Here is a 21,963-nt window from a genome sequence, read left to right as displayed (position 1 = left end):
AGAGAGAGAGAGAGAGAAACCAATGGTGGTGGTTTAGGGATGCCCACATCCCACGATCAAACTTCTTAAAGAAAGTTCCACCAAAAAAGGTACAATTTTAGAAGCTGGTTATTACATAAGAGTTAGATTATTTAAAAGTGTTACTTTACATCCAAATGTGGGCAAATATCAAGGATCCAGTCATCTAAATGGTGACACTTAGGCTACGCCAGTATTGAGCCTTTGATCCATTTTCTATCGGATCAGGAAAGGAATGTGGCGTGATCAGGTCTAAAAGGAGAGCAATGCTTGAGGGATAAATGGGATACGGCTGTTCCTGGGTTCTCTATTCAGGTCCATATTTTTTATCACCACATCCTGTTGGTTTGTGATCAATTCAGCAGGTTCAAGTTTCACGCGGACCTGGTTTCCTGAAGTACGGCTGTATCAGCAATGCCGTCTCCAAATAACTCTTTGGTCTCCTCTTTGAAGATACAGCAGGTCATACGGCACTGGGCTGAGTGGCAACAACTGTGTGCTTTCTACTTACAATTGTTGGCTGTTTGGCATGGAAAAATTGCAGCTATTTGAAAGAAATTCTACGTCGAGGCATGCTGAAATGAGTCTCATGTTCGTTTAATTTCAATACTTATTGAAAATGTAAAAAATTAATTTGCTTTGTGTAAATGCTTATGTTTGATAGCAGTTGATTCAATTTTTAAAATTTAATGAGAAAAATAAAATTCATTTGTTTGAAAATGAAATAATTCAAATATCACTCAGGCACAAAATTCGATTATTATAATATTGTGAAATAATACATAATATTTTCTGTTACAAATTAGATTTTGATCTATTGCATTCAATAACACCAGCAGACTCGAGTTTATTTATCTGCTTTGTTGTGAAACCATGCTCGGCCAACACAAGTTGTGTGTGCTCTCCCACTCGTGGATCCCTTTCCAAGCTGACAATGGCTGGGGTCCGGGACAGGACCGGAGCTGGTCTCGGGCTGACTTGTCCATCCTGAGCAGTAATAAAAGATCCCCTTTCTCGATTGTGTGGATGACTGAAAGCTTCTTGGAAAGACAAAACAGGAGTAACACAAGCATCAGTTCCATCAAAGATCTTGGTCCAGTGTTCTTGGCTCTTTGCAGCAAATGCTTCTGTAAAAATTCTTTTTAACTCAGGCCAGTCAGATTGGCTGTTCTGAGGGGGGAGTTTGGTGGAATCCAAGCCAAGACCTACAACAATGTACAGAAAGGAGCATCTAATCATAAGGTCAACTTGTACACGGAAACCACAAAATCTGACTGATAAAAAAAAACCGACCTATAATTCAGAATGAACTGACTTTGAAAGATTCTGATTAAAAACAACAACATTTAGTATTCGAACTCCTTGCGCTGAGCAGACATTTCAGGTTTCTGTTTAAATTTCAAAACTGAGGGTGATACGTACATGCAGTATTGTGGGAGTACTGCAGTGATGAGATTCCTTCAGTAGGGTATGTTAAAATGTCTGTCAAGATTATGGACTAAAGTCTATAGAGATTCTTGAATAACACCAAATTTTAACTCAGTTGAGAGTGCTAATTAATGAGTCAAGATGCAAAGGACAATCAGTGCTGGTCAAGCGTAAAGCACAGTGCTTTGCATTGATAACTAGGCCCTAAGCCTTTGCTCTTCCCGATTTGTAACTAAGGTTTGTTAGGAATTATGAAATCATACTTTCCACATTATTCAGATTCAAACTCTATTGACATGGATTTCTTAGTAACTTTGGCTGATATTCTCATGAATGGTGACAGATTTCATTAAGTTTATTTTCTATTAAAGAGAATTCCCTCCCTAATGCCCTCTGCCATTTCCACCTATCTTTCGTTCTTGAAAACCTCCTTAAATCTGACCTTTTTAATTCAGTTCTTAGACATCTCCCAATAGTTTAATTCTTCAGCTTGGTGTCAATTTTTGAGTCTGTATTTCTGCCAAGTGTCTTGGGCAGTTCGTTTGCTGTAATGGGGCTGGGTGAATGCTGGTTGTTTTTATTAAATCTTACCTCTAGAAATGAAATAATTTGTAACAAAAAAATATATTTTTCAAAGATGGCTACAACTTTTAAGTAGATCTTACAACCTGACAATTGGCAAAATATCATCAACATATAAAACAAAAACAGAAACTGCTGGAAAATCTCAGCAGGTCTGGCAGCATCTGTGAAGAGAAATCAGAGTTAACGTTTCAGGTCCAGCGACACTTGAGTCATAGAATTGTAGAGTATGGAAACAGAACCTTCAGTCTAACTCATCCATGCCAATCAGATATCCTAAATTGATCTAGTCCCATTTGTTAGCATTTGGTTCATATCCTTCCAAACTCTTCCTATTCATGCACCCATCCAGATACCGCATACAGTCATAGACTCATACAGATATACAGTATGGAAACACACCCTTCAGTCCAACCCGTCCATGCTGACCAGATATCCCAACACAATCTAGTCCCACCTGTCAGCACCCGGCCCATATCCCTCCAAACCCTTCCTATTCATATACCCATCCAGATGCCTTTTAAATGTTGCAATTGTACCATCCTCCACCACTTCCTCTGGCAGGTCATTCCATACATGTACCACCCTCTGCGTGATAAAGTTGCCCCTTAGGTCTCTTTTATATCTTTCCCCTCCCAACCTAAACCTATGCCTTCTAGTTCTGGATTTCCCGACCCCATGGAAAAGACTTTGCCTATTTATTCTATCCATGCCCCTCATAATTTTGTAAACCACTATAAGGTCACCCCTCATCCTCCGACAGGCTAGGGAAAACAGCCCCAGCCTGTTTAGCCTCTCCTTATAGCTCAGATCCTCCAACCCTGACAACATCTTTGTAAATCTTTTCTGAACCTTTTCAAGTTTCACAACATCTTTCCGGTAGGAAGGAGGCCAGAATTGCACACAATATTCCAACAGTGGCCTAACCAATGTCCTGTACAGCCGCAACATGACCTCCCAACTCCTGTTCTCAATACTCTTGACCAATAAAGGAAAGCATACCAAATGCCTTCTTCACTATCCTATCTACCTGCGACTCCACTTTCAAGGAGCTATGAACCTGCACTCCAAGGTCTCTTTGTTCAGCAACACTCCCTAGGATCTTACCATTAAGTGTGTACGTCCTGCTAAGATTTGCATTCCAAAAATGCAGCACCTTGCATTTATCTGAATTAAACTCCATCTGCCACTTCTCAGCCCATTGGCCCATCTGGTCCAGATCCTGTTGTAATCTGAGGTAAACCCTCTTCGCTGTCCACTACACCTCCAATGTTGGTGTCATCTGCAAACTTACTAACTGTACCTCTTATGCTCGCATCCAAATCATTTATGTAAATGACAAAAAGTAGAGGGCCCAGCGCCGATCCTTGTGGCACTCCACTGGTCACAAGCCTCCAGTCTGAAAAACAACCTTCCACCACCACCCTCCGTCTTCTACCTTTGAGCCAGTTTTGTATCCAAATGGCTAGTTCTCCCTGTATTCCATGAGATCTAACCTTGCTAATCTGTCTCCCATGGGGAACCTTGTCGAACGCCTTACAGTCCATATAGATCACATCGACTGCTCTGCCCTCATCAATCTTCTTTGTCACTTCTTCAAGAAACTCAATCAAGTTTGTGAGACATGATTTCCCACGCACAAAGCTATGTTGACTATCCTGAATCAATCCTTGCCTTTCCAAATACATGTACATCCTGTCCCTCAGGATTCCCTCCAATAACTTGCCCACCACCGAGGTCAGGCCCACCGTTCTTAAACAGTGGCACCACATATGCCAACTCCAGTCTTCTGGCATCTCACCTGCGACTATTGATGATACAAATATCTCAGCAAGAGGCCCAGCAATCACTTCTCTGGCTTCCCACAGAGTTCTCGGGTACACCTGATCAGGTCCTAGGGATTTATCCACTTTTACCCGTTTCAAGACACCCAGCACTTCCTCCTCTGTAACCTGGACATTTTGCAAGATATCACCATCTGTTTCCCTACAGTCTATATCTTCCATATCCTTTTCCACAGTAAATGCTGATGCAAAATATTCATTTAGTATCTCCCCCATTTTCTGTGGCTCCACGCAAAGGCCGCCTCGCTGATCTTTGAGGGGCCCTATTCTCTCCCTCGTTACCCTTTTGTCCTTAATATATTTGTAAAAACCCTTTGGATTCTCCTTAATTCTATTTGTCAAAGCTATCTCATGTCCCCTTTTTGCCCTCTTGATTTCCCTTTTAAGTATACTCCTACTTCCTTTATAGTCTTCTAAGAATTCACTCGATCTATCCTGTCTATACCTGACATATGCTTCTTTCTTTTTCTTAACCACATCCTCAATTTCTTTCGTCATCCAGCATTCCCTATACCTACCAGTCTTTCCTTTTACCCTGACAGGAATATACTTTCTTTGGATTTTTGTTATCTCATTTCTGAAGGCTTCCCATTTTCCAGCGCACATCTGCCTCCAATGAGCTTTTGAAAGTTCTTGCCTAATACTGTCAAAATTGGCCTTTCTCCAATTTAGAACTTCAACTGTTAGATCTGGTCTATCCTTTTTCATTACTATTTTAAAACAAATAGAATTATGTTCGCTGGCCCCAAAGTGCTTCCCCACTGACAGCTCAGTCACCTGCCCTGCCTTATTTCCCAAGAGTAGGTCAAGTTTTGCACCTTCTCTTGTAGGTACATCCACATACTGAATCAGAATGTTGTCTTGTACGCACTTAAGAAATTCCTCTCCATCTAAACCTTTAACACAATGGTAGTCCCAGTCAATGTTTGAAAATTTAAAAGCCCCTACTATAACCACGCTATTATTCTTACAGATAGCTGAGATCCCCTTACAAGTTTGTTTTGTGAATTTCCCTCTGACTATTAGGGGGTCTATAATACGATCCCAATAAGGGATACCTTTTAAACATTGAATTGTACCAGTTTTCACCACTTTCTCTGGCAGCTCACTCCATGCACATACCACCCGCTTCATGAAAAGGTTGCCCTTTAGGTTCATTTTAAACCTTTCCCACTCACCTTAAATCTGTGCCCTCCAGTTTTTGACTCCCCTACCCTGGGAAAAGACTTTGGTTATTCACTCTATCCATGCCCTTTATGATTTTATAAACCTCTGTAAGTTCACCTCTCAGCCTCGAACACTCCAGAAAAGCAGACCCAGCCTATTCACCTTCTCCTCATAGCTCAAATGTTCCAAACCTGGCAACATCCTTATAAATCTTTTCTGAACTCTTTCAAGTTTAACATCTTTCCTGTAGCAGAGGACCAGAATTGCACACAGTCGACCAAAAATGGCCTAATCAATGTTCTGTATAGCCACAACATGACATCCCCACTCATATAACCAATGCACTGACCAATAAAGGCAAGCATACCTTCTTCACTACCATGTCCATCTGCGACTCTACTAACCATACATCCTATATTCACTTCTAAATCATTTATCTAAATGACAAGAAGCAGTGAACGCAGCACCAATCGCTGAGGCACACTGCTAGTCATAGGCCTCCAGTCTGAAAGACCCTTCTTCAGAACATCAATATATGTAGCTAATTTATTCAATATTATTATTCAGAAAGATTTTGGCTCAGAAAAGCATAATAGCCATTTCCGAAAACAATTAGAGCATATAACTAAAAGTATTAAAAGCTGAGTTCAGGATAGAACTGTTGTAGATTTGTCCTAATTCCTACTGAAATCACAGAAATGACAAGAACTGGATGCTCCAAACCTTTAGGATATCCTGTTAATCCTTGTAAAGGGAAGAATCTTCACCTGCTTTATATAAGGAAGATGTCACTAAAGGGTAGTCCCAGAGGCAGAGATCATATAAAGATTAAGTAAAAGAAGGTTACTAAGCAAGCTGAGCTCAGGAGTCATACAGTCATATAGCATGGAAACAGACCCTTCGTCCAACTCGTCCATGTTGACCAAGTCTTCCAAACTAAACTAGTCCTTTACCAGTGTTTGGCCCATATCGCTCTAAATCTTTCCTATTCATCTAGGTGTTCAAATATCTTCTAAATGTTGTAATTGTACTTGCATCTACCACTTCCTTTGACAGTTCATTTCACATATGTACGATCCTTTGTGCGAAAATGTTGCCCCTCAGGTACCTTTTAAATCTTTCTCCTCTCACCTTAAAAATATGCAGTCTAGTTTTGAACACCCTGACCTGAGGCAAAAGATCTTTGCTATTCACCTTATTTATGCCTCTCATGTTTTTATAAATCTATTGATTTTATTTGATTTATTATTGTCACATGTACTGAGATACAGTGAAAAGTATTGTTTTATGTGCTATCCATGCAAATCATACACTACTTAATCGACATCAGAGTAATAGAACAGAATGCAATATATAGTGTTACAGCTATTGAGAGGGTAAGTGAAAGATCAACTCTAATATATGACAGGTCCATTCGTAAGTCTGATAACAGTGGGAAAGAAGCTGCTCTTAAATCTATTCATATTCGTTTTCAAACTTTTGTATCTTCTACCTGATGGTAGACCCTTCCCATCCTGATTATGTTAAAAAACTGAAAGAACTGTGGATGCTGGAAATCTGAAACAAAAGCAGAAATTGCTGGGAAATCTCAGCAGAAGAGAAATCAGAGTTAATGGTTCGGGTCCAGTGACCATTCTTCAAAATGGGTTAAGACCACTTTTGATCAAGTGTTCCCACACATGCACTTGTTCTAATTGGTCCTGCTTTCTCCAGGAACAGATCCAGGAATAGAAACACAGAAAATATGTGCAGGAGTAAGCCATTCGGCCCTTCGAGCCTACACCAGCATTCAATATGATCATGACTGGTCATGCAATCTCAGTATCTCATTCAAGCCCTCGCCCCATACTCCTTGATCTTTTTAATTGCAAGGGCCATGTCAAACTCCCTCTTGAATATATCTAATGAACTGGCTCCAACAGGTTTCTGTGGGAGAGAATTCCACAGGTTCACATCTCTAAATGAAGAATTTCTTCTTTATTTCAATCCTGAATGGCTCAACCCTTATTCTTAGACTGTGATTCCTAGTTCTAGATTTCCCCAACATTAGAAACATTCTTCTGGCATCTAATCGGTCCAGACCCATCAGGATTTCATGTTTCTTTGAGAATCCCCCTCATTCTTCTAAATTCCAGTGAGTACAAGCCTAGACATTCCAGTCTTTCCTCATTTGTCAGTCCAGCCATCCCAGGCATCAGTCTGGCGAACTGGGACTCCCTCAATAGCAAGAATGTCCTTCCTCAGACTAGGGGTCAAAACCTGCACACAATACTTAAGGTATCCAAGACATTGTTATTCCTATACTCAAGTCCCCTCGCTGTGAAAGAGAGCATGCCATTACCTTTCCTCACCACCTGCTGTACCTGCCAACCCTCAATGAGTGTTCCACCATGACATCCAGGTTTCATAGCACCTCACCTTTTCTTAAACTGCCACCATTCAGATAATAAGCTGTTTTCTTGTTTTTGCGAACAAAGTGGATAACCTCACACTTATCCGCATCATACTGTACTTGCCAAGTATTTGCCCAATCAACCAGTCTGTCCAAGTCACCATAAACTTAGCATCCTCCAGTCAGCTTAGTGTCATTTGGAAATTGAGATAATGCATTAAATTCCTTTGTCCAAATCATTAATATATATTGTGAACAACTGAGGTCCCAGCACTGAACCCTGGGGCACCCCATTCATCACTGCCTACCACTCTGAAAAGGACCCATTTATTCCAACTCTCTGCTTCCTGTCTTGCTCTTTAAACATGTAAACACATTACTTCCAATAACATGAGCTTTGCTTTTGCTTATTAATCTCTTGTGTGGAACCTTGTCAAAAGCGTTTTGATGGTCCAAATAAACAACATCAACTGATTCACTATTGACTACTTTACTGGTCACATACCCAAAGAATTCCCGAAGGTTTGTCAAGCATGATTTCCCTTTAGTGAATCCATGTTGACTTGGACTGATATTTGTCACTGCTTTCCAAATGCTCAGTTATAACATCCTTAATGATTGACTTCAGCATTTTTCCTACCACTGATGTCAGGTGAACTGCCCTATAATTCCCTACTTTCTCTCTCCCGCCTTTTGTTTTAAAGGGAGTGGAGTTACATTAGCTACCCTCCAGCCCACTGGAACTCTTCCAGAATCTACAGAATGCTGCAAAACGATTACCGATATATCCATTATTTCTAGGGCCACTTCCTTAAGTATTCTCAGATGCAAAGCAACAAGCCCTGGGGACTTAGCTGGGTTTGATCCCATCAATTTCCCCAATACCATTTCCTGACTAATAACAATGCTTCCTTCATTGTTGGTCCAATAATGTACAGGAAAGTCTCTTGAATGTACTGCCATGCCTCCCTGTAAATTCAGCCTCACTGTTTTCAGAATCATCACAAAAGCTAAAGACTGTTATCAAATTACATAAAATCCTCGAGTTACCTGAAATTTATGACTCATATTAGCAGGAAGCATGGACCAGGCTTTCTTTTATTTATTATTCATTCACCTGGTGACGGTGTTACTGCCTAGGTCAGCATTTATCGCTCATACTTAATTGCCCAGAAGGCAGTTAAGAATCAGCCACATGACAATAGGTCTGGAGTCACAGACCAGACCAGGTAAAGATGAAAGTTTCATTCCCTAAAGAATATTGATGAACCATATGGAACTTTCCAATAATTGACAATAGATTCATGGTTATCATTAATCTCTTAACTATAGATTCCATAATATGCCATAGCAAACTCAGGTCCCCAGAATATTACCTGGGTCTCTGGATTAGCAGGTTTTTGTACTTAATAGAATCTATTTATAATAAATAATAACTATTGGTAATCAACTGAACTTACTATACTAGTTCAAACTCTTAACTCCCTTTTTAAACTCCCCTATACAGAGATGCTGACAGGGGAAAAAAAATGGGCAAAAGTGAGGACTGCAGATTATTGAAATCAGAGTCCTGATTAGAGTGGTGCTAGAAAAGCACAACAGGGCAGGCAGCATCTGAGGAGCATGAAAATTGACATTTCGGGCAAAAGCCCTTCAACAGAACTGAAGGAGGGAGCCTCCACGATGGAGAGATAAATGAGAGGGGGGTGGGGCTGGGGAGAAGGTAGCAAAGAGTTGCAGTGAGAGAGACAGACTCACTGAGATTCTTGTGGAGAGAGGAGGAGAACTTCTTCAAGGTAGGCATCCTTGCAATGGTTTTGTGGGTAGAAGGAAAGAAAAAGCTGGGAAGACTTGTCCCCAGGTGTAGTTGAGATGATCCTTTTGCCTTGTCAGAGCTTGGTGCTCCTTGATCTTGCTCTTCTCCAAATACTTTCACTACTTTGTTGGAGGGACAGAGTGACTGGTTCACACCTTAGGAAGTCTCTGACCTTTGGTTAAAAGCAAGTTTACAGCAAGTGGTGATGGAAAATAAACTAGCTTTCTTCAGTCTTTAGGTAATAAAAGCACTTAAGTAAAGGGCATTGCTTCATCTTTTGATGGTCCAAAGGTTTATAGCTGTCTCATTCACACCCATAAGCTGATCAATTACAGTTGTTCTACTATAATGCGACAGTTGTGTTCTTCTGCAACCTCACACTATAGAAAACAACTGCAGAAAATCACACTGCAGAAGATCGTTAGTAGAAAATTGCTATACCCAGTTCGCATTATCCAAACAACTTCCACAATTCACCAATCCATACGGACAAAATGCATGTTATAGCAGAATGACCCTGTACCTGGGAGGCAACCACATAGTTGCTTGCAGGCAGAAGACAAGTGGTCACCACCCCACAGACTAAATCAGCTACTTGTTGCTGGCTGAATCCTATTTTATATACACCCTGGTGCCAGCTCGTCTGCATTAAACTTCAACACCATCAGTTGAACAAACAGCAGAGCAAATAACACATGGAATAACTGGAACTTGCCTTTAAAAAGTACAGCAATTCCTTTCACATTTCTTGCTCTTGCCCCCACTTTAGTCCACAATTAAAAAAAAAGAAAATGAAAAGATGTGGTCTTTACAATTCTTCAGAAATTTCATCATCCTCCTATCCTTACTGTAACAATATCTCTATTAATATTAAGTAATTAATATTATCATTCTATAATTATTGCACATCTTATAGCTTTCCCTGCAGCCCTGTCACACTATTTTGAAGATCTACAGAAGATGCCCAGCAGCTTAGTCACATACCTTTTTAACTCTAACCAAATTAAGTTTGTCTTTTATCCTTCAGTACATCTTTCCTTTGCAATAATCTCTTTGTTATTTAGTCCAACTCTACATTTGACTCCCTTTTCTGAATACACTTGAATATTAAGCACACAGTCCTCAGCATTTTCAGGCCACATTTTCATTCTTATAATATCATTATCCCACATGCCTTTGTACTTGGAGCTCAAGACAATTAATTCAATACATTTACAATATCTACAATGTATTGACAGACCTTGTAAACTTGTGTATGTACTCCTTATAGTCTTTCTTAGTCTGAGTGAGTTTTGAGAATTGTTAATAGTGACTTTCTTAGTCGGGCTTTTACTTGATTAGATTAGATTAGATTAGATTTCTTACAGTGTGGAAACAGGCCCTTTGGACCAACAAGTCCACACCGACCTGCCGAAGCGCAACCCACCCAAACCCATTCCCCTACATTTACCTCTGCCCCTAACACTACGGACAATTTAGCATGGCCAATTCACCTAAACTGCACATTTTTGGACTGTGGGAGGAAACCGGAGCACCCGGAGGAAACCCACACAGACACGGGGAGAATGTGAAACTCCACACAGTCGCCTGAGGCGGGAATTGAACCCGGGTCTCTGGTGCTGTGAGGCAGCACTGCTAACCACTGTGCTACCGTGCCGCCCACAAATTATGACACTCCTTTCTTCTCCAGGAAGGACCTTATTCATCTTTTCTACTTTTCTTTGAACGTTCAAACGAGGAGCAAGAATAGATCATTCAGTCCCTGAAGCTTGCTCTACCATTTAAGACCATTATGACTAATTGTAACCTATAATCCATATTTTCACCTACCAAATGACTTTTCATACCTTTGTTATCAAGAATCAATCCACCTTTGCCTTAAAATATTCAAAGGCACAGCTTCCATTGTCTTTTCAGAAATGTTGAATAAATGTATTGAGTTGATTGAGTTTTTTGAAGGGGTGACCAAGAAAGTTGATGAGGGCAGTGTAGTAGATATTGTTTACATGATGTTAGCAAGGCCTTTGACAAAGTACCACATAGTGGGTTGTTGAGTAAGGTTAAATCTCATGGGATCCAGAGACAGCCAGCGAATTGGACACAAAAATGGCTTGATGGTAGAAAACAGAGGATGGTGGTAGAGGGTTGTTCTTCAGGCCTGTGTCCAGTGGTGTGCAACAGAGATCGGTACTGGGTCCACTGTTATTTGTCATTTATACAAACAATTTGGATGAGAATTTAGAAGGTATGGTTAGTAAGCTTGTAGATAACACCAAAATTGGTGGAAGAGTGGACAGTAAAGTAGGTTATATGGGAATGCAATGAGATCTTGATCAACTGAGCTTATGGGCTGAGGAATAGCGGATGGAATTTAATTTAGATAAATACAATGTGGTGCACTTTGATGGGTCAAACCACAGCAGCACTTACACAGTCAATGGTGGGGCCCTGAGGAATGCTATAGAACAAAGAGATCTAAGGGCACAGGTTCTTAGCTTTTTTAAAGTGGAGTCACATGGAGACGGGCTGGTGAAGAAAGTCTTTTGCTTGCTTGCTTTCATCAATCAGAGCACTAAGTAGAGGCGTTGGGATGCCTTATTGCAGCTGTACAAGATGTTGGGGCTCTGCATGTAGCTCTGGGTGCCCTGTTATAGAAAGGATATTATTAAACTAGTAAGAGTGAAGAAAAGAATTACTAGGATGCTACTTCAGCTGGAAGGGCGAGACTCTCGGATGGTTTGTTGCCTCCCGGGTGCCAGGGTCCGAGACGTCTTGGACCGTGTCTTCAGAATCCTTAAGGGGGAGGGTGTGCAGCCAGAAGTCGTGGTGCACGTCGGCACCAACGACATAGGTAGGAAGAGTGGTGGGGAGGTCATTCAGAAGCTCAGGGAGTTAGGCTGGAAGCTAAAAGCTAGGATGGACAGAGTTGTCATCTCTGGGTTGTTGCCGGTGCCATGTGACAGTGAGGCAAGGAATAGGGAGAGAGTGCAGTTGAACACGTGGCTGCAAGGATGGTGTAGGAGGGAGGGCTTCAGGTATTTGGACAATTGGACTGCATTCTGGGGAAGGTGGGACCTGTACAAGCAGGACAGGTTGCACCTGAACCAGAAGGGCACCAGTATCCTGGGAGGTAGGTTTGCTAGCACTCTTCGGTGGGGTTTAAACTAATTTGGCAGGGGGATGGGATCCAGACTTGTAGTCCAGCAAGTAGGTTAGCTGTTTTTCAGGATGTCCAAGAATATAGGGAGGCTGTGGAGAAGGTAGCACTGACAGGGAATACTTGCGGACACAGATGGGCTCAAGTGAAAATACTTCAACGCAAGGAGTATCAGAAATAAGGTGGGTGAACTTAAGGCGTGGATCGGTACTTGGGACTACGATGTTATGGCCATCACGAAAATGTGGATAGAAGAGGGACATGAATGGTTGTTGGAGGTTCCTGGTTACAGATGTTTTAGGAAGATTAATGGGGGTGGTAAAAAAGGAGGGGGGGGTGGCGTTGCTAATTAGAAATGGTATAACAGCTGCAGAAAGGCAGTTTGAGGGGGATCTGCCTTTGGAGGTAGTATGGGCTGAAGTCAGAAATAGGAAAGGAGCAGTCACCTTGTTGGGTGTTTACTATAGGCCCCCCCAATAGCAGCAGAGATGTGGAGAAACAGATTGGGAAACAGATTTTGGAAAGGTGCAGAAGTCACAGGGTATTAGTCATGGGCGATTTCAACTTCCCAAATATTGATTGGAAGCTCTTTAGATCAAGTAGATTGGATGGGGCGGTGTTTGTGCAGTGTGTCCAGGAAGCTTTTCTAACTCAGTATGTAGATTGTCCGATCAGAGGGGAGGCCATATTGGATTTGGCATTTGGTAACTGACCAGGACAAATGATGGGCTTGTTAGTGGGTGAGCATTTTAGTGATGGTGACCACAATTCTGTGACTTTCACCTTGGTTATGGAGAGAGATAGGTGCGTGCAACAGGGCAGGTTATACAATTGGGGGAAGGGTAAATACGATGCTGCAAGACAGGATCTGAGGAGCATAAATTGGGAGCACAGGCTGTCAGGGAAGGATGTTGTTGAAATTTGGAACTTTTTCAAGGAACAGATACGACGTGTCCTTGATATGTATGTACCTGTCAGGCAGGAAAGAGATGGTCGTGTGAGGGAACCTTGGTTGATGAGGGAGGTTGAATGTCTTGTAAGGAGGAAGAAGGAGGCGTACATAAGGTTGAGGAAACAAGGTTCAGACAGAGCGTTGGAGGGATACAGGATAGCCAGGAGGGTGCTGAAGAAAGGGATTAGGAGAGCTAAAAGAGGGCATGAAAAATCTTTGGTGGGTAGGATCAAGGATAACCTCAAGGCCTTTTATGCGTATGTGAGAAACATGAGAATGATGAGAACGAGGGTAGGTCCGATTAAGGACAGTAGGGGGAGACTGTATTTAGTTGGAAGAGAAAGGAGAGGTCTTGAATGAGTACTTTTCTTCAGTATTTACAAATGAGAGGGACCATATTGTTGAAGAGGAGAATATGAAACGTACTGGTAAGCTAGAGGAGATACTTGTTAGGAAGGAAGATGTGTTGGGCATTTTGAAAAACTTGAGGATAGACGCGATATATCCTAGGATTATGTGGGAAGCAAGAGAGGAAATTGCAGAACCGTTGGCAACGATCTTTTCGTCTTCACTGTCAATGGGGGTGGTGCCAAGGGATTGGAGAGTGGTGAATGTTGTGCCCCTGTTCAAAAAAGGGAATAGGGATAACCCCGGGAAATACAGGCCAGTTAGTCTTACTTCTGTGGTAGGCAAAGAAATGGAAAGGGTACTGAGGGATAGGATTTATGCGTATCTGGAAAGACACTGCTTGATTAGGGACAACCAGCACGGATTTGTGAGGGGTAGGTCTTGCCTTACAAGTCTTATTGAATTCTTTGAGGAGGTGACCAAGCATGTGGATGAGAGTAGAGCAGTGGATGTAGTGTACATGGATTTTAGTAAGGCATTTGATAAGGTTCCCCATGTCAGGCTTATGCGGAAAGTCAGGAGGCATGTGATAGTGGGAAGTTTGGCCAGTTGGATCAAAGTCAGAGAGTGGTGGTAGATGGTAAATATTCAGCCTGGAGCCCAGTTACAAGTGGAGTTCCGCAGGGATCAGTTCTGGGTCCTCTGCTGTTTGTAATTTTTATTAATGACTTGGAAGAGGGAGTCGAAGGGTGGGTCAGTAAATTTGCAGACGATACGAAGATTGGTGGAGTTGTGGATAGTGAGGAGGGCTGTTGTCGGCTGCAAAGGGACTTAGATATGATGCAGAGTTGGGCTGAGGAGTGGCAAATGGAGTTCAACCCTGTCAAGTGTGTGGTTGTCCATTTTGGAAGGACAAATAAGAATGCGGAATACAGGGTTAATGGTATGGTTCTTCGTAAGGTGGAGGAGCAGAGGGATCTTGTGGTCTACATTCATAGATCTTTGAAAGTTGCCACTCAGGTGGATAGAGCTTGTAAGAAGGCCTACGGTGTATAAGCGTTCATTAGTAGAGGGATTGAATTCAAGACTTGTGAGGTGATGTTGCAGCTGTGTAGGACCTTGGTAAGGCCACATTTGGAGTACTGTGTGCAGTTCTGGTCGCCACATTTTAGGAAAGATGTGGAAGCTTTGGAGAGGGTGCAGAGGAGATTTACCAGGATGTTGCCTGGAATGGAGAATAGGTCGTATGAGGATAGGTTGAGAGTGCTAGGCCTTTTCTCATTGGAACAGCGAAGGATGAGGGGTGACTTGATAGAGGTTTACAAGATGATCAGGGGAATAGATAGAGTAGACAGTCAGAGACTTTTTCCCCGGGTACAACAGAGTGTTACAAGGGGACATAAATTTAAGGTGAAGGGTGGAAGGTATAGGGGGGATGTCAGGAGTAGGTTCTTTACCCAGAGAGTGGTGGGGGCATGGAATGCGCTGCCTGTGGGAGTGGCAGAGTCAGAATCATTGGTGACCTTTAAGCAGCAATTGGATAGGTACATGGATAGGCGCTTAAACTAGGACAAATGTTCGGCACAACATCGTGGGCCGAAGGGCCTGTTCTGTGCTGTATTGTTCTATGTTTGGATAGGCCAGGGCTATGTTCCCTGGAGCATAGCAGAATGAGGTGTGACCTTATAAAAGTCTATAAAATCATAAGAGGCATAGATAAGGTAGGTAACTGATAGCTTTTCCCCATGGTAGGAAAGTCTAAATCTAGAGGGCATCGGTTCAAGGTAAGAGGGGAGAGGTACAGTTTTTTCACACAGAGGGTAGCAAGTGTCTGGAATGGGCTGCCAGAGGTAGTGGCGGAAGCGAGTACAATTTTGTCATTTGAGAAATATTTAGACAGGTACATGGATAAGTCAGGTACAGAGGGATCTGGTCCAAATGCAGACAAATGGAACTAATTTAATTGTGAAAACTAGGTGGCAAGGGCAAGTGAGGTTGAAGGACCTGTTTCCATGCTGTAGATCTCCATGTCTCTACGAGTTACCAAGACTCACCACTACTTTGTGGGAAACAAACAAATCATCCTATTTCTATATTTAAATAGGGCAACCCTTTTTATTAAAAAAAACAATGGTACCATTCCCTGGTCAATTAATTCCAAATTATTCCCAATCACAACGGTGAACTTTGCTGTATGTTGGACCCAGTCATGTTGTGATGAAACCTCTTTTAAGGAGATGCTTCCTATCCCAGAAGTTTTCTTAATGCTTTGGGAATCTGAAGGACTTCCTCCTGCACCATAGCTCGTGCCACATATTTATTCTCCCCATCTTCATTTAAAAAAAATAATTTTCCTAAGTGTAGCACCTCTGGCAAGACCAACATCTATTGTTCATCCCTAATTGCCCTTGGGATGTGTTGTAAGCTGCCTTTTGAACTGTTTCCCACTAGTGTAGGTTTCTATTCTCAGTAGAGTAACACTTGAAGTAATACACTCATTACCTCCTTCAAGTCTGAACATTCAAAGTTACCCCTAGTTCCTGAAAATCTGTCTTGACAAATTCAATGTTTGTTTATGTCATTGGTACTGACAGGTACCACACCCTCTGGCTCACTCCCTTTTCTCTGAAGATTACTTGTACCCTCTGCATGATTTATTTTACCCTGGCACTATTTGAAGATGACATTGTTCCCAATTATCTCCAATGCTCAGTAGCACTTTCACAAATATCCGTGCCTACTTGTTGACTTCCAAATGGTCACCTATCTGTCCATTGGAACTCTCATTACTTGTGGGGTGACCACCTCCTGGAATTTACAACCCGAGAAACTCTTATCCTTCGCTGCTCTTTAAGCTTAGAAGTATTGAGCTTGAACATCCAATACTTGTAGGAGTGTTTTTAGCATATGGACGGCAGCAGTTCAAGATAATGATTGATCACTGCTTTCTCAAGGATAACTAAGGGCAATCAATTCTGGCATTTCCAGCAACATTCACTTCTTAAGAATCCTTTTGCAGTATCTGGACATTACTAGTTATATCAAAACTGAGAGAAAAAAGAAAAACACCTCAACAAGTCTTGCACAATTTTGGCTTCACATTAGTGTTGTTTCTATTAACAGCACAAAACTAGACATGGCAAATTCAAATACTAGAATGACTATCAAACTCAGATAGTTCAGCAAACTCAGTATTGTGGCTCTTCCTCCTAAGGAGCTCAAACACATTTCATTTCTAGAGAATACACAAGACTGTTTAACTATAAAGGTCAATTCTACCAAGAATTGGTATCAGCTGCAAAATCATGTGGTTATCTGCTGAGACAGTATTTGGTCAAGCATTACCGCAGGAAAAATGTCATAAAAATAACAATACTAACTTCACTGTTTAAAAGTTTTCCTTACACATACATGCAAATTAGCATGGTCAGCGCTCTCAGCTAAAAACAGCAATTCTGGAAAGGAAAATGGCTCAACAGAATCTAAAATCTATTCATCTTTAGTAACAGGTACAGGTTTGTAGTCTTAAACATACAATGCATGAACTGTTTCATAGAATGACTCAGGAAGTTTCATTGCAGGAGGTGGAGATATAAGTCAATGGATGGAATTTTCATTTTAGAAGTTAAATGGGGACATTAGCCCAAAAGAGGGGCTTCTGCTTGGGAGGTAGGTTCTCCAATGAGATTATAATGTTTTGAGCTCATTACCTGCAAGTGCTCATTTAAATGTCAAATTCTGTTGCTGGGTAGGCAGAAGGTTCTGCCTCTCCAGCACCTTTCAGGATCCAGACAACACATCTAAAAAACATCCAGACAACACTCAAATCTCTGCAACCCAGGGCCATGGACCAACTTTTTCTTATCACCCTCTCGATATGTCATTGAGTTGGTAAGACAGCAGTGCTTTGGTTTAGGGATACTTGTCTGGAGTCGTGATACACATGGTGTTTGCAAATGAAAGGAGATTCTCCTTATGAAAAGATAAGAACAGGAGGCTGGTCTATGACACCAAGGCAGCCTGGCTGATGGTGGCTGTGGTGGTTAGTGTCAGTGGAGCCCAAGGCATGATCGGATGTGGTGCCTCAAAAGAATGAATGTTTTTTTTTTACAGTCTGCTGGGGAAAATGCCACTGACTACTCATGTCTTTATGCTCCTATGAGTTAGAACGAGCGTGATTAACTGCCAGGTACTGTGGCATACCTTGCGCAATTAATGTTTGTTGTTGCACATACCCATGCACCACAGTACTATTGTCTCTCTCCCATTTTTAAGCGGCACACTTGAAACAGAAAAGGAGCGAAGTGCTCAGCAACTCATATACCATCATGTCACTCATCTGTCATCAGCACTAGGGATATCCATACATCATGTAGTTTCTCATCAAAGGCTTGCACAAGACAAAGATACCATGAGAAAAGCTGATATCAAGATGAGGACCTCACTTGAATATCAGACAGATATCATATAAAAAATGGTTGATTTTAATCTTTCAACACTCAAACACATTTTACTCCCATTCATAGCTTCCCCATACCACATTTTTTTCTCAAGTGTCACACAAGAACAATCACAGCTCTGGAGATTCACATCTCTATCAGTTGCTTTCAATACAGGAAAAATTGCTCATGTACCCCTTCTAAGGTCTCTTGATGCCTGTACTCTACCGCAGGAGACAAAGGGGCACAAACAGGATGAATGGACTGAGAGTGACGTGCCAAAAATCAGGGTGCTCATGCCATTTGTGGAGCAGGCTGCTGAGCTGACAGGACAACAAGAGAAACAGCCATCTTGTGAGAAATCCTCCAGGCAATAATTACCAGCCACATTTTAACCACCGAAAACTTAATAAAACTTGGGTAAGGGGTACCTTGCAATGCTTATAAAGTTTTATGCTATTCTCTGCAGCCTCTGGATCCCATTTGCAATCCAAGGCCACAAAAGAAAGAGTCCAAACACCCGGGCCCATCTCTCCCAGTCCCACAGATCATTCCTGAGGAACAGCCAGAACTCTCAGAAGAAACACTGTCAAAGCATTCCATCACACCCTGAACCATCATTCACCTTGGGGATTGACGGGGGAGGAGTGGAATGCTTCTGGAATAGGCTCAGGGTCACACTCTGGTGAACACAACATTGGTATGGGTCCAAACCTGGCAGAGGAAGAAATGACTGACTCTCTAACATGGAAGACTGCTGGAGTCTGCGAAGCCCAGTGTAGTACAGATGATAAGCCTCTTATCTTGTCATTTATGAATAACTGAGATGATGAGGCAAGCAGTGGAAGATGTGGCAGAGATCACCCACAGAGTTGAGTGTATGGCGGATGGGTATGTTCAAGTTTTGTCTGATGTGGTGACATCAAGTGGAAGAGGACAAAGCTGCCTCCGTGGATCAGCTGGTGGTTGCTGTGGAGAAGTTGTTTGAGTGGACCTATTTGTATTTGCCAGTTATGTACTTGGCTATCATCGCATCCCCGAGTCATGGATGCTTCCATCCATTGCTCCCTCTCACTGAGCCAATCAGTTTGTACTTCTAAAAGCTCTGCACTTTCTTCTCAGATAACATGAGGAGAGATGAACACACTAGATGCTACATGTGCTTGAGGTGCAGGGTTACAAAGATTGTTGACACCCTCATGACAGGTCTCGTCTGGGAAGAGGAAAACCTCTGGGAAAGAGAATGAGAGATACATGGCTATAATACAGGGACCTCCTCCATACCTATGACAGATGAGTATTCCTTGCAACCAAATATTTGTTTGGTACAAGTACAGCCCCCATATAAGCCTAAAGAATTCCATCATGATGCTTTGCTTATCAACTGATTAGGAACTTATTGGTGCAAAGAGAACAAATAAATGTAAACGATATGATTAGCAGAGCATCATGAACACATATTCCCTCGAGGGTGGGGAGGAAGTAAGGACTGCAGATGCTAGAGATTAGAGTCGAGAGTGTAGTGCCAGAGAAGCATAACAGGTTAGGCAGGTTCCAAGGAGGAGAATCGCATTTTTGGGCATAAGCCCTTCATCAGGGCCCTTCCTGCTGTGCTTTTCCAGCATTCCCTTGAGGATGGAAAATTTATGCATCATCACTTTATTCTACTTGTGTGCCTCCAAAACTAATTATGCAAAGTCATTAACTCTCTAATCTGGCTACTACGAGGTTCTCTTGGGCTTGTCTGTCTCATCTCACAACTCCCATGGTTTCTTCAGCATTGATTTTAACTTCCAAGCTTATCCATCAGATTTCCCATCTTTCATGTCTGAGGAGGCAGGTGGCTTATTCATCATCTCTTCTTCTAAATACTCACCCCGTCACTGTGTTAGGTTGTGTAGTGAACAAAAAATAAACATTATTCTGGAGAGACTGTCCAGCAAATATTGCAGTGCTCCTCTGAAGCAGCCCAGGTAATGGAAGTATATCTTCAGGAAACCAATTGTTTGTTCAATAAAAACCCAAGTTGATCTGTGGGAAGCCTTGTGGCAGTGTTCAGGATTAACCTGGGAGTCTTGCTTTGCTTTAAGTTGGCTTTATGGATGTTGAAAGGGAAGGCTTTAAACAAAATCACAGAAACGTTACAGGCTCATCGTGTCTGTGTTAGCTCTCCAAATAAGCATTTCACCTCATGGCATTCTTCCATGTTCTCTAAATAACCCTGTATATTGTTTAATTCTCTCACTCCAATGATATCAATAACTCCCTGAGCTTGAAAAGTTTAAGCTATAAAACCTTTTGACATTGTAAAAACTCTTATCTGTTTATTACAACCTGTCCTAAAGTCTTTTGTTTTAAGCAGAGGAATGTGGAGTTTTAAATCACAAAATAGTTTATGCACTTCATGATCCTGCAATTCCCTTTGAACTCTTATTTAAACAAAATAACTTCAATACACCTCTGTACCTTCCATTGTCACAACAGTGGAATGCAATGAAAATTGACTGTGCTAACATTTCTAATAACAATCTTACTAAGTTTAGTTTTACCACAAAGTGCAGGTTAGGTCAATCGTGGATCAATTACATCGCACGCAGTAAAAATTGTCTTTAGATTACATCCTCAACTTTCTAAACTATATTTGTCAAAGATATGAACATACACACCTTCACCAAAATGCCTTATCTTGCACAGGCGGGTAAATTATTTGACATCTTTTTCACCATGCTTGGTAAGTCGAGAACAGGACTCTGACAAATTTGAAAGCTTATTTCATGCAAGCAGTAGCTGCTGTATGAGTCTGCTTGCACAGGAGATACAAAGCAGCTGACTGGAATAATCCTCATGCTAATAATCCTCATAAGTCCAAAAAAGTGCTTTAACATGTACTCCTATTGCATGTATTAACACAAATGAGAAATAAAGGAGTTGGAATACAGAAAAGGAGCAAAAGATTGAGAATTGGTGGTTCAGAAAAATAAAATCATAAAGCTGAGCAAAAATTTAGAATTTCATGTGCAAATGACAGTATCCCTAGGCAGTAGCTGAAATGGGAATGTGATACCATTTGCCTTTCAATCTTCTGGTTTCTCTTCTATTATTTTAATAGGAAGCTTATGGTTAGAAATTGGGGAATTTGGAAAAGAAGGGATACATGTAGACCACCTTTAGGGTGAGTATAAACAGTGCTATTTATTGTAATACAAAGGTCAACCCCGTTTGATAAATCAAAATGCCACCATCGGGCTTATGCTCAGTTCAGAATTACTGAACTTGGATAGGACATCACCTGTTCTCATTTCAGTTGAAATGCCCATCATTATTTGAGGAGCTCTTCTTTTATAAACATGAAATGAGCAAATTATCAAACTGTACAACATAACTTCAGTAGATGCACTTCTTAGCTGCAGCAAATTATTCAATTTTGTCAGATTGCTGGCACAGCTTCAATATGAACTACTTCTGCACAGGATAATGTTGGGTTATTATCATGTCCTTGTCATGCAATTTGCTAGTGGAGGTGAGGGAGGGTTCAACTAATATAGCCTAAATAGTAGCCAAGGAGCAACACAAAGGAGGAAAAATAAAGTGCACTGCAAATTGGAAGACAAAAATAGCACCAAATAAGAAATAGTGAGGCATTAAGCAGGTTCAAAGTAAGAGGGGAATGTAATAAAATCGAAATTCGACTGACAGTCAATGAATATGAAAGGATAGACTGGCAAATAAGGTCACTGAGCTCCGGTTTGGATGGAAAGAGAGACCTGGTTTAAAAAATGGAAGATACTAAATATTTTGAGATACAACATGATCAAGAAAA

The 21,963-nt window shown here is 41.5% G+C and overlaps 1 protein-coding gene across 1 annotated transcript in view; it reads right to left on the bottom strand.

The window, feature by feature from the left end:
• Positions 1-765: 765 nt before the first annotated feature.
• The window catches only part of amacr (alpha-methylacyl-CoA racemase), an 81,735-nt gene continuing 60,537 nt past the window's right edge, over positions 766-21,963 (bottom strand). Inside the window, exon 6 of the mRNA XM_072573386.1 lies at positions 766-1,223. Coding sequence (XP_072429487.1) covers positions 814-1,223 — 410 coding nt within the window. The 3' untranslated portion in view covers positions 766-813. The remainder of the gene's footprint in view (positions 1,224-21,963) is intronic.

This window comes from Chiloscyllium punctatum, chromosome 1 (genome assembly GCF_047496795.1).
Source record: "Chiloscyllium punctatum isolate Juve2018m chromosome 1, sChiPun1.3, whole genome shotgun sequence".
Lineage (NCBI taxonomy): Eukaryota > Metazoa > Chordata > Chondrichthyes > Orectolobiformes > Hemiscylliidae > Chiloscyllium > Chiloscyllium punctatum.
Note: the sequence above shows the minus strand (reverse complement) of the source record. Positions and strands in the feature narration are given on the sequence as shown.